We start from the raw sequence: 17,086 nt of genomic DNA, 5'->3' as shown, positions 1-17,086 counted from the left end.
GGGCACGCGGTTTAGCCTTGAGGATCAGAGAATGGAAAGCTGAATGTGTGCACAGGGGTCCTGAGGTAGTAGAACGTGTCCCTCTTCGAAGAAGAAGGCTGCTCTTCGGGCTGACCCTTGGTCCGCATACAGGTATGTGCTCAAAAGAACGGGGAGCCAGGGAGGGTGGGCAGGCAGGCAGCCTGTGGGACTGGGGATGGGGGCTCTGAAGGGTTCCACTGCAGTGCTTGGTGGGGAGAAGCAGCAAGGAACATATTTGATGCTGCTCCTAAATCCTTCAATGGTGGGAATGTGGGTCTGCTGGAAGGGCTTCCTGGTGGTGGTGTGTGAGCTGGCATTGCTCTTGGCTGTGTGCACCCAGATTGCTGCCCCTCCCCCACTGCCTCCCGCCCCCGGAGAAAGGGGACACTGGCAGATGTTGTTGCAGCCAATAGGGTGGGGGACAGCTGGTTCCCTGCGACTCCTGCTATGTCCCTCTGCCCTCCTCATCCCACGTCACCCCTTCCTTCTAGGCAGGTTTGCCTGTGGTCTCCTGGGAGTCAGTGGATGCCCCCCTCTCTTTGTCTAGGTTTTCCAGGAGGGAAAACACCGAAACCCGCCCACAGGGACACTATAATCCATAAAATCTTGTGGATTTAAAAAACGGTCCTAGGTTCGTGGAACACATTCTAAATAAACTGGAACACAAACCTGTCTCCTCCTCCAGCCCAGGGCTGGGAGGAATGTCCCCCAGGGTCAGGAAGTCTGGAGCCCCTGCCCAGCTTCAGGCTTTGGTATGTGCTCAGCCTCTTCTGACTGCTCCTATCCGTATTCCCCAGGTCCAGGATCTCAGAGTTATTTCCAAGTATGGCCATCTCTCTCTGTTCGTCTGTCTGTCCCTCCTTACATAATATGGGCTGAGCAGTGAACGAAGCCCCGTAGGAGAGGCAGTGACCTTGAAAACGTGAATGGATGAGCTCGTTGCACGTTGAGATGAGGACCTCGAGGGAAATGAACAGGCACAGAATGGAGGCCGGGGGCGTGGCGGTGGGAAACAGGAGGCACAGGCCTGACTTTTGAGAGGACACTCAGGGATGTTTCCTGCTTCCCAGGACTAGAGCACCTCTCAGCCTGAGGCCATCACCCCTAAGACCCTCAGGTCCTCACTGACTCCCTGAGCCTCCCCGCTCCCACCCAGGATCCCAGGTCTGAACAGGCCCCTCCCTCCTGAGCTCTCCCTTGGGGTAGGGACCCTGCCACCTGGCTGCTGAGGCAGGCATGGCTCCTGCCAGGACAGGGGCTGCCGAGGCAGGACAGCTTCAGCATGAATTCCATTCTTCGTCCCACCCTTAGCCGTCCATGCAGAAGAGCAGGGACACGGCATAGGCTGGAGAGGAGTTGTGAGAGCCTGGGAAGAGTCAAGATGTGAGAGAGGGAGAGAGGGAGGATGTGCGAGGGGGGAGGGTCCCTCCAGAGACCACCACGGATGTTCCTGAACTTGGGGGTGGGCAGGGGGTCAGGGAGAGACCTGGACTCTGAAGGTAAAGGCAAAGATTGGCACAAAGTCTGTTGGGCCTCATTGCACACCTCATGAAAAATCTCGGACTGGACTTTCTTGGACATTGGTAGTCTATCCTCTGTGCTTTCTTCCTGGCTGTGTGGCTGGTTTCTGAGAATCCAGACAAATCTGTGGTTTCAAGGCTGCATGATTACTGCATTTGCTTTTTTTGGTCCCCAAGTTTGTAAATGTCCAACTTAGGGAACTCAGTTCTGGTAAAGGTGCTACGCAGATAGGTCTGAAAAGGGTCTTTGTAGAATGATGTTGTGAGAACCGTTTAGATTTAAAAAGAGCTTATGTGATGAATCCTGACTTTATAAAAAAATACAAAACGGAACAAAATAGTAACACCTTCTTGAGTGAGACCCATTATACGGCACTAACAAAGTAAGTTAAAAGGAAGGGTGAAGAGACAATTCTCTCTGGTTAATGGATGTGGCAAAACAGGATGTATCTGCATTTGTAAATGATTCTCCTCCCCATAGTTTTCCTATTGAAATATTAATTACGGTGGAGTGATGGTTTAAGGAGCACAGGGAAGCTGTAAGACATGGTCCTGGTGGCAGAATGAGGGTGGCTCAAAGAGGCAGAGTGCAGACGATGTTCTCGAGAAAGATCACTGTCCCCTAGTGAGGGGGGGATTGAGGTTGGCTTGGCTGTGACAAGGGGGCCTTTTCACCTTCCAGGTAAGAGGCCATTCAGTTATTTCTGGGCTGTACAAAAACAGAGACGTGATTGACTTGTGCTTGGAACAAGAGAAGCGTTCTTAAAAATAAATCGGTGAAACATTGGGACATGTCTGGTCTTTGGACCAATGAGTGGCCTGTCTTTGTGTGGTGAGGGACAGAAGGCCCTGGGGGGCTGCCAGTAAGCCAAGTAGGAGCATGAGCCCAGGGGTGCTGGGCTGTATGGGCTTTGGTTCTCCATCTACAGCCCAGGGAGGGAGGCCAGCAGAGAACCCGCCTCTGAAGAATTTCCAGCTCTCTGGGAAGGAAGACAACGGAAATCGGAGATGCAGCGGGGCTGGTTTTATCACAGCTTTGCCCAGACGCTTGCGAGGCAGCCACCACTGCTCCTTTCAAGCAGCCCAGAAATCAAAGTCTCCCTGTCCATTGTTGATCCCACGTCATCCTCTCACAGATTCATTCTCATATTAAAGAGCTAACCCGTTTTTCCTCCTGTGGTTGAGGTTTTCTTTTTTTTTTTTCCCCTTTTAAAATCAAAGCTCCATGCACTGAAGAGAACTTCTCACTTATTGACCATTTGATGCAGATAAATTGCGAATGGAAAGGTGCTCGGCAAAATGAATGTCACAGCTGTTAGCTTCATCAACGGGAGCTCGCAGTTTGCAAGCAGCGCCCATTACGCATCCCTGCAACCCTCTCTATTCTCTGCTCTTTGAATAATTTATCTGCAGGAAATCCAAATTGCCAAGGCACGCTTTAACCTAGCAGAATGATTGCCAATTTCCTTGGGAAAACTGACAAAAAAAAAAAAAAAAAAAAAAGAGCTGTAGATTGCATTTCAGCTGAAAGCAGGCGCCGGCAATCAGACGCATTAGCTCCATTGTGCGGCCTACATGGGAAGGCCCTGCGCTTGGGCTCCGCGCAGATGACATTTGAAGGCTCATAAATGTAATGAAGTCCCTTTGACACCTGCTCCTCTCTTCACTTTAAATGTGAGTCATTGGTCCACGGGGAACCTCTGCTTTAAAAATAGAGATTATAGTAATTGTCTTCCGTGCCATTGGAAGGCTGTAATAGACGCACGGCTCCTGACGCGGGCTCTGCAGCCCGGGGTGGGCAGGTTGCACGATCTACCCCAGGTTTTGATTTTTCTTCCCTAACAAATCATATAAATTGTTGTATGTTGGTGCCGCCTGTGGGGAGGTTCACTTTGCAAGTTCCGTCTTCCTAACTGGGGGGATTCCCTTCCCCTCCTTGGAGGGTCTTCTGCACCTCAGAGCTCAGGCTTTCTTGCAGGTCTCCAGGCTCTAAAGCCCACTTCTGTCACCCTTCCTTCCGTTCTCCTGCCATCTGGCCTTGTCTTTGACAGCCTTGGTTATGGCCTGGGACAGGTGGAGTTGCTCCCTCCCCTTCCTGACCACAGGGACCGGTGGTGAGCCTTGTGGGCTCATGGGACTCATGGGACACACCCTGACAGAGGCCCCTCCCCACCTGGCCTCAGAGACAAGGAGCGCTTCAGGGGTCCCACCTACCTCCTACCTCTTCATGGCCTATCTGCCCAGATTTGTTATGGGTGACATAGGCCCAAGATTCTATGTGATGACCTGTAGCTCCAAGGGGCATCCCCTCCTCGGGCTTCTCTGTCACCATTGTCCCCAGGCTTCACCCTCCTGAGGGCTCTTCCTTGACTCCCTCACAGGACTTTGTGGACAGTGTTGGTCCATGGAAGTTGGTCAGGGGCAGGGAATGTGGGGGTACAGCGATGGGCTCAGGTTGGGTGGCCAGAGGATGTGAGGGGTCTGCACTGTGTGGGGTGCCCTGTCCCCCTCAGGGGGCCCCACTCACCCTGTCCTGGGAGAAGCAATGTCCCTGGGAGGGTGGCCCGTGGGTCCTGTCCAGATGGCCCCTGGGCCTGCATTCTTGCCTGAAGCTGGCTCCCACTTGAGACTGCTTCCCAAGTCTAGGGCCATGCTGTCCAGCACAGTGGCCATGGGCCCGTGGCATGTGGCCAGCCACACTCAGATGTGCTGTGAGTCCAGGAGACATGCAAGGTCTCTGTAAGTTTGTACAAAACAGCATCCCACTCACAGTGTTTTCTGCTGATTACTGTTGAAATGATAATGTTTTGGGTAGATTGGGCTAGGTGAAGGTTAGTATTAAAATCCATGTCGTGTGTCCTGTTACATGTGTAATGTGGCTGTTAGGACACTGAAAGCACTATGCCTGACTTGCTCTCCGTTCCCACGGGGTCGTAGTGCCCCACCTCTGGGAACACACACTCAGTAAGCACATCCCGTCTTGTGTTAGGGACGGTCTGGTCGGCTCAGGCCGCCTGTCCCTGGGCTCTCTCCAGGGTTGTACATGGTAGAAATCGAAGTCATTCATTTTCTGGAACCTTTGTGGAGGCCCGTTCTGGTCCCATCCGTCTGTTTCTAAAGGATGATTCCAGCGTGGTGGGGCACTCACTGCGATGGGAAGCTGGGCTCTGGGGCCCAGGGGGTGGCTGGCCATAAAGCCTGAGCAGTTCGCACCCCACGTGATCAGTGGGTGGTGCCCCTCAGCCTTGCCAGGAGACCGTGGGCCGGGACCCCTACCATCCATGAGGGTCCGGCAGGTGGGGTGGGGCTCCTGCTTGAGGTTCCTTAGGGGGTGGGAACCTGGGGGCAGCGGGAGGGCTGAGAGCAGGGCCGGAGCGTGGTTTCCCCACTGAAGCACCTCCCCCAGCCTGTTGCCCCGGGTTTCAGGTCTTCCCCTCCTGCGAGCCCACCCCCTTCTGTGTCACAGATTCACCGTGCCCAGCACAGCTGGAGAGAGACCACGGCTGGAGGCCCCGCGCAGCCCTCCGGGGGTGGTTCTGTGCTTGGCCTCCGTTAACATCACAGTTGTTTTTGCTTGCAGATGAGCTTAGAAAATGAGGATAAGCGGGCTCGCACGCGCTCCAAGGCCCTCCGAGGTGAGTGCCGCCCCCTCTCAGCCGGGTCTGGCTGTGAGTCCCAGGTCCGAAAGCAGCAAATGTCACGTTGCTCAGGAAAGCAGAAACTCACAGTGATGACCAGGCTCTGGGACGCTCCTCCCCTTATGCTGGGCCCTTGGGGTCCATGGTGTGTGGCGCCTGAGAGTGTGCTGTGGGGTCCAGACAAATCTGCCTGGGGTGGAGGTGAGGAGGCAGACGGCTGCACAGAGTAGGGAAGGCAAAGCTCAGCCAGGACACCTTTCTGTTTAGAGTTGAAATGCTGCCAGGCTTCTGTCCCAGCCTCCTGCCCTCCCAGGATGTCAGTCTTGGTGCTGGAGGGCATTGGGAGCTTGTCAGATTGAACCGGCAGCGGGCAGTGGGCAGGGCCCGTTGGCCGGCTCACCTCCCTGACACCGTAAGCACATGCTGGGCCAGGGTCGCATGTCCCATGTGTGGGTGGCCAGAGCTCTGAGCTTCTCAGGTGAGCTGCCCAGTTGGACCCCGAGCATTTTTGCCCCCAGTGGCCCCATTGCTAGGGACCAGCCGCTTGGCCCATCTGTTCTCTCTGTCCAGCTTTATCTGCTGGGTCAAGTTTCCTGTCAGAAGCTGACTTCCAGCTACAATTAGAGAAAGAGATACTGTCCTGGCTCTGAAGGCCCAGAGAGCTGGTGTTAGGTGGGGGCGCCTGACCCACTCTGAAAACCACCAGCCTCTCTGGGGGAGAGTCTGGTGCAAGCATCAGGGGAGAGGTGGCAGCTCACTCCGCTGGGCCCTGCAGGACATTCCAGGAGGTCAGGAAAGGAGGGGTTCAGTTCTCACTGGGATTGCCTCCACTTTTTTTCCATTTGTGCCATGAGGGCAATGTGCCTTTTCTGTTCGGACTCCCACATGTGTTTCCATTTCTCTCTTTCTCTCACCCAGTGCCCCCAGAGCCTACAGGTGCTGACCTCAGGTAAGAAAGGCTTTCTGCTAGCACCCAGCATTGCGCATGCCTGTGACCCTGAACACCCCAATGTCCCGCATGGGGCACTTCGGATTGCCCAACCGCACTCCTGAACCCCTTTCCTCCTTGCTGTGAGTCCCACTGTCTTTACCTTGACTCTGACCTCTCCCACCTCTGTCCCGGCCCCACCATGCAGCCAGCCTTGAGACAGGGGCACAGATGTGCAGGACCTGACTGTCACCATGGTCCCCAGCCAGCAACAAGGTGCTGTATTAGGGGGCTCTCACAAAGGCTTCTGTGTCTGGTGGCCGGAGGCCCCGTTTGGCCAGAGATGAGGGAATGGGCTGTCCAGGTCCCAAGTCATCCACGGGCTCCAGATGCAGACAGTGGTTGGTGTGTTGGTGATCTTGCAATGGCTGAGCTCTGTGACTTTCCATATTCTAGGTCATGGCTCACCAGGGATGAGCACATTGAGGAGAAAGGGAGGACAGCCCACTGCAAGGGTTTGCTGGGTCCAAGCAGGAGGGGCCAGGTTGACTTGCCCTCACCTGCTGGCTTCTGTTCTGGCATTGGCCCCAGGGATTGGAGCAGGGGGATGGCCAGACAGAAAGCCCACCCAGGCCTGTGTGTCAGGGCTGTCCCAGAACCACCCACACAACCTTTGAACCTCAGACTCTGTGGGCCTGGGTTCTTGGTGCAGTATTGCTTAGACGGTGCTGATGATGTCCAGTAACAGACAAGGAAAACCAGCCCCAGAGCCCCCTGTTTTCTGAGGAGGGGTACTGCCAGTGTATTCTGGCTCTAACAGGAAAGATGAGAGGGAAGTGGTGCTCGTGGAGGGTCCCAGCGTGTCAGGTAGGCATCAGAGGCCCCCTTTAATGGTCACAAATTCCCCACGAGACGAAGCTAGGCTTGGACTGCAGCCGAGGCTACCTGCAGAGGTTTGTCCTTGGCGGATGGAAGGGCTCCAGGCCCACCCTCTTTCCCATAGAGCACACCACAGAGCCCTCAGCCCCCAGGCCCCCAGAGATGGCTGGCGAGGGCTGCCTTGGTGAGGCGCTCTGCCCATGTGGAGGGCCAAAGGCGACCACCACACCTCGATGGGGCTTCTGTGAGCTTCTGGACTCCCGGCTGGGGATGTGCAGAACATTCCAGTATCTTAGGGCCTGCGCCGTTCCTTCCCTGCCCCCTCTGCCCCCAGCCTGGAGCAGCCCTTTCCACGTCACTGCACGTGTCCAGAGCTTCGGCGCTTCCTAATTCTTAGGGGGAAAGATTTGCACCAAATTGAACAAGTCTGGGGCCGGGGCCACCTCGTTCTTCATCAGAGTTATTGATGGCTGGCTTTTGCCAATCAGGACAACAAGAGGACCCCGGAGTGTCCCAGCGTCCCTCAGACCTTTGAGGCTGCAAGGGAAGGGGCTGGAGGGAGGTTGGAGGCCCTGGCTTGTGACGGGCTCTGCGATGGCCGCACAGCCTCGTTTTGCTCTCAGGAGGCGCTGCCTGGTGCTATTATCACCCCGTTCGTGAAGTGGGGAAACCGAGTCTCAGAAGGTTAGCGTTTGACCAGAAGAGTTGGATCCCACGCTGCACCACTCAAAGCCCCAGCCCAGGTCACAGGGTGAGAGGTTAGGGTGGAAAGGCCGCCAGACCAGGCCAGTGGAGCTCAAAGGGGCCAGGGGCACCCGAGGGAGAGAAGGTTTCCAGGAGGAGGCTCCACTTCCCTTGGGCATGTGATGCTCCCCAGAGGACATCTTCAGGACAGTGAAGGGAAGGAGGCAGAGGACTCGAGGAAGCTCTGGGTTTGGGAAACAGCAATTAATTTTGGCAACAGATAAAGTTATGGAGGAACTTGCAAAGGCAGATCCAAAGAGCTTTCTCGCATAATTCTGAAACAGCAGAAGCAAAAATGACTCTGAAGGTAGAATGTTTTGAAATAGTCTCAGAGGGGACTCGGCCACGAGAGGGGTCTGTGAGCACCTTCATTAACCGTGTGGTTCCAACCTACTTCCGCAGTGATAGTGAGACTGGTAACAGTTTTTAGTGGAGAAACTGGGGACGAGCGCATTGACGTCTAAGTTTTAGCAGCAGCGTCTCTGACGGTTCCTCAAGTTTCAGGGAATGGCTGCTTGCCGTCGAGTGGAGTGGGCGTGCCTAAGCGTCGCACACGCTCTTCCTGGAAGGTGCCGGTCACGCTGCGTCCCCACCGCTCGCTGGCCGTGAGCTACGCCCGGAGCTGTGATCTGTGGCACCCTCACGGCTCTCGCTCCTTAACTGTGCACGTCAGCCCCACGGGCACCTTCATGCCGTGCGAATGGGCAGACAGTGCCGGCCCGGACGTCTTCCCCAGCTCACCAGCGCTCTGCCCCGACCTGGTGAGGCTTACAGTGGGCGCCAGTGCAGGGAGATCACGACCTGGAGCAGGACGGCATGATGTTAGATAAACTCATGCAGGGTCACTGGAAGCAAGAGCTGAGTTAGGGTGAAGCTCTACTGTGAGACTTCTCCACAGATGAGGGATGGGTGCCTCCCTGTCCCAGAACTCGACCACTTTCCCCTGCCCCAGTGTGTCTCTTCCCAGGAAGAGCAGGCTCCCAGGAAGCTGCTTGCTCTCAGGGTGGTGGCACGGCGGTTCTTAGGAGCTGAGCTGAGTCAGGGCTCTGAGTGCCTTCCCCCACCCCTGGAGCCCACGTTGCTTCTCTGGGCCCTGGACTGAACACTGAGTGCCCACGAGAAAGCAAACGGACTTGACGGGTTCTCCCTTGCATCAGTGAAGAACCGGTAGACACTTCCATTCGTATCTTAGTCTGGACCCATCCGCTGCCACACAACCTTGGGGTGGCTCTGTTGGAGGTGTTGGCCAGTGGAAAGGTGAGGCACCTGCCCCTTCACAGACGCAAGCCGCCGGACCCCTTCCGGAGCATCCTCAGGGCTGCTTCCAAGTCCGAGGAGAGTTGTCTATCTGTCACACCTGCATCCGGGTTCCCTCCCAGCCCACGTGACCTCACCTGAGGGCCTCCTCTGAGTCAGTGGCCAGCTCCTGCCTAGGGGGCGGGCTCTTCCTCCTGCTTCCGGGGGCTGGAAGGAAGCCAGTCCCTTTGAGGGCTGGTAGCTGAGTGCTGGGCTCCGGGTGGGACTTGGTTCTTCGTGGCCTTGGCCTTGACTTTCCTTGACACCTACTGTTTATGGTCACCAGGACCCTGCTCAGTGCTGACTGTGAGCAGCCCTCTGTAAGCCTCCCTGCCTATCTTCCTGTCTCTGCCACACTCAGGGAACCGCACCGGGGAGTTCAAGGAGAAGGTTGGGCTGCATCTGCCTCATTCCTCAGGCTGGGAAGAGGCTCCCGAGGCCTGGAGCTGGTGCTGCTTCTTCACTCTGGCCCTGAGCACCGTGATGGCACCAGTGATGCCACCCTGGGGGTGCTTGTAGGGGAAACGGTGCGAACCGTGTGGCACAGGCTGCTTGCAAGCAGCTGCTGGGCTTCGGCCAGGTCTCCGGTCGCCGCTGCATGGGGAGGAGTGCAAGGGCTCCCGCTTCTTCTCTCGCAGTGGTCCTCACCTGCTCCAGACATGTGGGTTCGCAGCCTGGGCTGCTGCCCCCTGGACTAGAGGCCAGGACTCTTGTGAACTGGGAGCTGGAGGTGTGGCTCGGAGCTGGTGACGTGTCTGGGGGCAGGGCCAGTGGCCTACAGGACTTCACAGCAGCTGTCCCGTAATTGCCTGATTAACTCAGTGATTAATCGGCTAATTGGGACCTCAGCTTCAAATCCCCAGTAACAAGGACCTTTTGTGAAAAGTCTCAAAGCTAGCTCTTGAGAGAGAGAAAGCAAGTATGGGGCATAGATTTTAGAATAGACAGGCCGGGTGCAGGAGTAAGTCCTGTCTGTCTGGAAGGGAAATCCACAATAAAATGTGGCATGTCTTCCCTCCCTCTCCCCTGTCCTCTCTCCCCCCTCCTTCCCTCCCTTTCTTTTCTCTCTTCCCTTCCTCCTTTCCTTTCTTCCTTGTGAACTCTTGAAAACCAGCCCTGAGTTCAGCCATGGTGGCCCCAGCCTGTAGGGCTGCAGGGAGACCGCCGCTCCCCCCGAAAGCTGCTGCTGAGCTCAGGGTGGGTGGGGCTCTGCCTCCATCGACGGTTCTGTTTCTCCCTGACCCATCTCTCATTGTGACCTGCATGGTCAGATGAGCCCCACAGTGCATTGCAGTCAGGCCCCTGATCAATCAAATTAGAGACCACCAGGCATGTCTAGACAGAGGTCTAGGGCCATGTGCCTTCTGGGGTCCACCCTGTTCTTCCCTTACAGAATCTGGAAAAACAAGGTCTTCCCATCTTGGGCACCTTGGGACGGCCACTCCCAGGAGGGGCTTGGGCACAGCCTCCTCTGGGCGACCACCCAGGCGTTCTGCCATTTCTCTGGGCATTAGCTTGCCACTCCGGAAGAGGGGGTGATGCCTGCTTCTTGATGTCTGTGGTCTGTGGTCATGCCTCGCAGCCTACAGGGCCCTGGCCTTGCATGGAGCTGACTCCAGGAGAAGTGGGTTGGGTGGCCTGCCCTGTGCCCATGATCAGAAGCTTCCAGAGCTTTCTGTGGTTTGGTTCAGTGAGGAGACAGATGATAGTGGAGGGTGAGGAACTCCTGGGGGCCTTGCCTTCATCCCCATGCACTAGCTGGCACACAGGGTGCATGAGGCCCAGCAGCTCCCTTCCCCACATCTATGGGTAGCCCCTGGGTCATCAGCCCTCCTGGCCTCACCTCCCTGCACCAGGCTGCCTGTTCTAGGTGGGTTGTCGTTGGGGCCAGGCCTGCGTGTTTACATTGAGCGGGTCCCGCCTGGAGGCAGCTGCTCAGTCCGCCAGGCCAGGCGTGTGCCTGTGGGGGCTGCGGCCCCAGAGCACCAGCGATGGCCTGCTTTGTCCTGGGGCCAGCCTCAGGTGCTGGCTCTGGGGCTCCACAGAGTGTCCTGTTTCCCAGCTGCTTGGAAGCCTGGTGGCAGTTTGCTGGCAGTGGGAAAGACTTATCCACAGAAAAAGAAGCTGTCTAGGAGACACTGATATTGGAAGTCTTGATCTCATACATACAGATCTTTAATTAAACACACATAAAATTGTAATGAGCCATTCGTTTATTTAAATGGGGTGAGTTATTTCATTAATTTTCAGCCAACTGCAAGCAGCCATTCTGAGATGCACTCTTTGGAGACAATCTCCCACTGCCCAGAGTGAGGGTCTGGGTTGGGCGGGTCCTTCCCCCAAGTGACCACCCCTGCTTGTCTCCCCCCAGCTGCCCCACCCCAGGATGCACCGGCTCAGGGCACATCCGGGGCAAGTACTCCAGGCACCGCAGGTAAGGAGGTTCCTGGGAGAGAGGTTGGGCTGCGGGGTGTTGGAGCCCCTCTCCCTTTCTGGGCCCTGCTGTAGACTTAGAACCTTCCATCTCTGCCTGCGGCTGCTGGGGCCAACAGGGCCAGGGCGTGTCATGCCGCGGTCTCTCTCTTGGGGGCTGTGAGGCTGGATGAGTCCACGGGGGAGAGCTCAGAGCAGACCTGCCATGCCTCGGGGTGACCCCATTGAGCTGCCCCCGGTGTCATCCTGGGGTGGGGGCAGTTCAGCTCGACTGCGGGCGGGTGAGGGTGTGCAGGGTCTGGAGGTGGAGAAGGAAGGGTGTAGGGCGTCCTGATGACCTGCTTGATGGGAGGAGGTGGGCTGGGTCTGACAGAGGGCCAGTGCCCTCCTCTTTGCCACAGGGGGAGTGGTGTGGACAGGGCCACTGAAGTTAGGTCTTAGAGAAGAACGAAGTGCAATTTAAAGCACATCACGAGTTTTTGATGTGGACAATTGATGTAAAATTGTAAGCACGTCAATCTGCCTGTCGTGAATGTGGGGCTTCTGACGGAGGGAGAGTGATGAGATGTGGAAGAGCTTTCACAACAGGAGGGTGTGAGGGTGAAGAGTGGGTGGGGGACCCCAGGGAGTGTTGACGGCGTGGCCCTGGTCCCCTTCCTCCCAGTCTGCAGAGCTGCCCTCTGGCCAAGAAGAGGAAGCTGGAGGGGGCCCAGGCCGAGCACCTGGCGTCCACGCGGAAGTCCCACCCCCTGAAGCTGGCTCTGGACGAGGGCTACAGCGTGGACACCGACGGCAGCGAGGACGCCGAGGTGAAGGACGCCTCTGTTTCAGATGAATCGGAAGGAACTCTGGAGGAGGACGAGGCTGAAATGTCAGGACAGGAGGGGATTCATCGTCCTGAGCCAGCTGAAGGTGCTTTGTGGCTCTTTTTCCCCCGAAATAAAGGGCGCTTAGTGTGGCCCCGGAGAATCGCAGCCTGTGAGTGGGGAGGGGGCCCCACTCCGCATCAGTGAAAGGGCCGCCAAGGAAGCCATTCCTGAGAACAAGCGAGGTCTTGTCCTGACATTTGTTGGGGCTTCCTGGAGAGGGGCTGGTACAGGGCGTTTGAGGGGCCTGTGGGCACGTCTCTGTGAGCACTGTGTGTGTGAGTGCGGGTGTGTGTCTGTGCGCATGGGGGAGATGGATGGACAGATGGACATGGGCTGTGTGTCGGTGCGTGGTGGGGGGGGTCTCAGACAGACCCTCCCCCCACTTGGCCCCAGGGAATAGCAGCTGGGGGTGGGGGTGAGGGGGTCTACTTGGCATCAGGTGAGACTGGGGCGGGATGTGGAACCCAAGGGATTCCCTGCTGCACTTTCTTCCCTGGGGGGGCAGCCAGACTTTGGCAAATGCTGGTGTGAAGGTGACCCCAGGTTCTGGAGGGAAGTGTCCATTTGCCCCCCAGTCTGGCAGACTTCAGAGTCCTGGGGGTGGGACTGAGACCTGGGGTCCCAACCCCCCAGGACCTCCCAAGGTGCTTGTGTCTTCTGACCTTGCAGGGTCTGAGATGGATTTTTATTTTAGTTTGGAGCCTATCCTTAGGGAGAGTCCTCACACTTGCCTCCCTCCTGGGGGGTCTCTTGTTGTGCTTGAAGTGGCGTGCGGCCCCATGGGCTCTAGGGAGAAAGGACTAGCTTGCCTGCTTTTCTTACAGAGGACAGAGTTTGGGGTTTGGGCACCAGCCCTGGCGGGCTCCCTCCTGGAATGGGGGATGTCAGGGCCAGCTCCTGCACCCTGGATACCCCTGTCGACCGTCCCACAGGGCCTGTGTGTGCTGAGCAAACACCACAGCCCAGTCACGGCAGCTGAGGGGTCTAAGTTTGTGTCTTTTATTTTATTTTATTTTATTTTATTTTTTAAAGATTTTATTTATTTATTCGACAGACATAGAGACAGTCAGCGAGAGAGGGAACACAAGTAGGGGGAGTGGGAGAGAAAGAAGCAGGCTCACAGTGGAGGAGCCTGACGTGGGGCTCGATCCCGCAACGCCAGGATCACGCCCTGAGCTGAAGGCAGACGCTCAACCGCTGTGCCACCCAGGTGCCCCTAAATTTGTGTCTTTTAGAAACCTCTGTTCGGTTTCTGCTTTGTGTTTGTGAAGCGATTTTTAAAATCTGTTGTATTCTTTAATTTCCATTTTGTGAAATTCAGGTTTACCTGATTTGAGAAAGTAGCTGTGAAGGGGAGGACCATTAATCACAAGTATCAGAGTGTTTCTCAGCTTCTCCTCCTAAAATAAGTTCTCCAAGGTCCAGGTGGAGGGGCTGGCACAACGACCACACTCCCCTTACTGGGGGTTTCGTGTTCGCCAGGCCGTGTGGGGCAGGGTGTTCCTGTGCTCATCCCGCACGTTTCTGATTCTGTGCAGGAAGGAGCCCCGTCAAGTCCCACTTCGGATCCAAGCCCATCGGCAGCTCCGCAGGCCCCGCCAAGGGCAACTACAGCAGCTACCAGGAAATCATTGCCACTTCTCTCCTAAACCTGGGCCAAATCGCTGTAGAGACCCTAGTTGGGGAGGACCTGGGCCAGGTGGCCAAGCCGGGCCCTGGTGTCGTGCACCTGGTTCAGGAGGAGGCTGAGGAAGGGGCCACCAGTGACGAGGGGGAGAAGGACGTGTTCCTCCGGCCAGACGGTACCGAGGAAGTCGTGGGAGGCACCAAGGAGCACTCCCAGGAGCTCTGTCCCCAGTCCGTGGAGGGTGTGGCCAGCGAGGAGTCCAGCAAGATGAAAGTCGCCCTGGGTAACGAGGAGGAAGAAGAGGAGGAGGAGGAGGAAGAGGAGGAGGAGGAAGAGGAGGAGGAAGAGGAGGAAGAGGAGGAAGAGGAGGAGGAGGAGGAAGAGGAGGAGGAGGAGGAAGAGGAGGAGGAGGAGGAGGAGGAAGAGGAGGAAGAGGAGGTAGCCGCTCCTGATGTCCTCTGCCAGGAGGATGCCCCCCTTGCCCCCACCCAGAAGGCCCCTGAACTCCGGCATCCGGCGTCTCCCAGCCCCAAGCCCGAGTACTCTGTTATAGTGGAGGTGCGCTCTGATGACGGCAAGGACGAAGACTCGCGCTCCCAGAAGTCTGCGGTCACGGACGAGTCGGAGATGTATGACATGATGACACGCGGGAACCTGGGCCTCCTGGAGCAGGCTATCGCCTTGAAGGCGGGGCAGGTACAGGCCGTCTGCGAGCCAGGCTGCCCTCCCACCGAGCAGGGCCCCTGCGAGCCCGGGAAGGCAGTGAGGCCCCTGGATGCTGCCCGCAAGAACTATTGCAGCAAAGGTAGGGCTGGCGGCCGGGCCCCGCACACCCACCCTTCCTCCCTCCATCCAGGGATGGTAGCCCCCTGTGCCCACGGGGCGCAGAGATGCGGGCTGAGTGAGAGGCGTGGCCAGAGGCACTTACAGGCTGGAGGCAGGGCTGACAGGTGCAGACAAAGGACAAACATACACATAACCACAGAGCGGCTGTTGATACTGAGAAAATGGGTTCATGCTGCTCACACAGGGTGGTCTGGGGTCAGGAGCAGAGCTCCAGGTGGGGAGAGGAGAGTGGGAGGGACACTGAGCTGGGGGGTCTGCCTTGGTCATGGAGAGACACAGGCCGACCCTGGGAGGACACATCTGGGTCATGGAGACACTGGAGTGAGCTTTGGGGAACCCCAGGCGGTAGGTAGGTAGGGACATAGGGCACAGATTTTCTGGGGATACTGACACGAGACAGGTTTGGGGCAGATATGGAGGACACAGCTGAGGGTACACAGATGAGGACATTATTTCAGCCTGGAGGACAGCTGTCAAGGGGACCCCCTTTCAGGGTGGCACAGATGTGGGGGACAGCTGCTTGTGAGCTCAGATTCTGACTGGCAAGGCCTTGAGGGGACACAGATGCAGGGAGACCCAGGTAAAGGTGACACAAATTTAGGGACAGGTGTTGCGGCCTGTGTGGGACTCACAGATCAGGGCAGACATCGGTGGGACACTGTTGAAGAGGGCATGGCTGGGGGACACAGGCAGAGGGACAGCCCCAGGCTCAGGTATTTGAGTGACTCAGACCTGTGGGAATGGACACTGGGGACCTGCCTTCGGGGGTAGAGTTGAGGGCATGGACCCAGAGGCCAGAGCCTCAGGGTGAGGCAGATGGCCGAGCTGGAAGCACCGGGCAGTGGAGAGATGGGGGACTGAGGCAGCGTGAGCCCCGGGTAGAGTCTTTGTGGCGACAGCAGCAGCTCAGGAAGCAGGCGCTGGGGAAGGGTTGGTGACGACCCTGCCCGCTGGGTTGGTGAACCCCCAACTTCCTGCCCATTTGAACGCAGAGATGCAGAGCCAGGGGTTTCCACCTTGCCTGGGGTGGGAGTTCTGAGTGTGGCTATGTGACTTCTGCATTCTCCCAGAGGGGATGGCTCCACCTAGGATAGGAATCTCTCTGGGACGTGGGCTGTGCTCTGGGGATCATCCGTGTCCCAACAGGTGTTCCCTTCTGGCCGCCACACCCACTAGTGACATCTCCTGGCCCACAGAGGCTAGATGAGGTCAGCAACTGAGATTCGAGTTAAAATTTCTGCATTTAATAGTCACGCAGCTTTTGGCAAGTTAACTTCTTTGTCCTCCTCATTTTGTCAGATCCAAAGGACATGTCCTGGCAAGGAACTTGCCCTATCTTTCACCTCTCTGTGCAGAGGCTGGACCTCTAGGCATGGGGGCTCTTGGAGGCATGGCCCACACAAGGAGGCCAGCGAGACTCACACAATGTCAATGGAAGCAGGGATAGAGGGCGCCAGCTGCCACCTGGGTCCTTCTCTTTAAAATGCTGCATGTCCTGCTCTGTGGGACAGTTTTCCTTGAGGATGGCTGAGGTGGACCAGTTTCCCCAGAACTGTGCAGCCTCAGTCCTTCTTGGGCTCTTGGGCAGTCTGGCCGCTCTCCTCTGGACAGAGTGAATGAAGAACCGTGGCTGTCCCATCCTCCTCCCCGCTCTCCACCTGCCACACAGCTTTCTGGCTACTCTCTAACCGATGCGTCTTGTGTGTTTAGATCCCTCAAGAGCTGAGAAGCGTGAGATCAAGTGTCCGACACCAGGCTGTGACGGCACTGGCCACGTCACAGGGTTGTACCCTCACCACCGAAGCCTGTCGGGTTGCCCCCACAAGGACAGGATCCCCCCGGAGAGTGAGTAGCTGTGCGTGGCTCAGGCCATCTCTGCTGCTTAGATGACATTCCCATGGAGGAGGGGTCACCCAGGGCCCTGTCCCTTTGGATTGGCACTGTCCAGATGCCTAAACTTGAGTCCTACAAGGCTGGGGATGGGGAATGTGCCCAGTTACCTACCTTGAGACAGCAACCCGTGTCAGGGCCCCCAGGAGGCCTGCAAGGGAAGAGCCAGCCACCTGTGCTCCAAAGGGCACAAGGAGAGAGCCTGTCCTCACTTCTAGGCTGGAGGCAGTGATTGCGAACGTGAATTTCAAAGGCAAATCACAGAACAACCAGAGGGTTTGAGGCCAAGTTGATTTCTGCCCCAGGGAGGCAGGGGGCCAGAGTGGGAGGGAGAACGGCTTGACCAGGCTGAGGCTTGCGGGCCATCCTGGCTTGCTGCTCTAAGCTGCTGTCCT

At 57.1% G+C, this 17,086-nt stretch overlaps 1 protein-coding gene across 3 annotated transcripts in view; it reads left to right on the top strand.

Annotated features, from left to right (window-relative positions):
* Nucleotides 1–5,121: 5,121 nt before the first annotated feature.
* Nucleotides 5,122–17,086, top strand: part of MYT1 (myelin transcription factor 1) — a 37,537-nt gene continuing 25,572 nt past the window's right edge. For 2 of the 3 annotated variants that reach the window (XM_045795448.2, XM_087853902.1), the window contains exons 1-6: nucleotides 5,122–5,176; nucleotides 6,098–6,128; nucleotides 11,398–11,460; nucleotides 12,124–12,371; nucleotides 13,867–14,760; nucleotides 16,512–16,646. In XM_045795448.2, the coding sequence (XP_045651404.2) occupies nucleotides 5,122–5,176; nucleotides 6,098–6,128; nucleotides 11,398–11,460; nucleotides 12,124–12,371; nucleotides 13,867–14,760; nucleotides 16,512–16,646 (1,426 nt within the window). Of the gene's footprint in view, nucleotides 5,177–6,097; nucleotides 6,129–11,397; nucleotides 11,461–12,123; nucleotides 12,372–13,866; nucleotides 14,770–16,511; nucleotides 16,647–17,086 lie in introns of all 3 variants that reach the window. The other variant, XM_087853901.1, reaches the window with a different exon arrangement.

This window comes from Ursus americanus, chromosome 22, assembly GCF_024610735.1.
Source record: "Ursus americanus isolate L20-20 chromosome 22, mUrsAme1.1.p, whole genome shotgun sequence".
Classification (NCBI taxonomy): domain Eukaryota; kingdom Metazoa; phylum Chordata; class Mammalia; order Carnivora; family Ursidae; genus Ursus; species Ursus americanus.
This window is presented reverse-complemented; position numbering and strand designations above follow the sequence as displayed.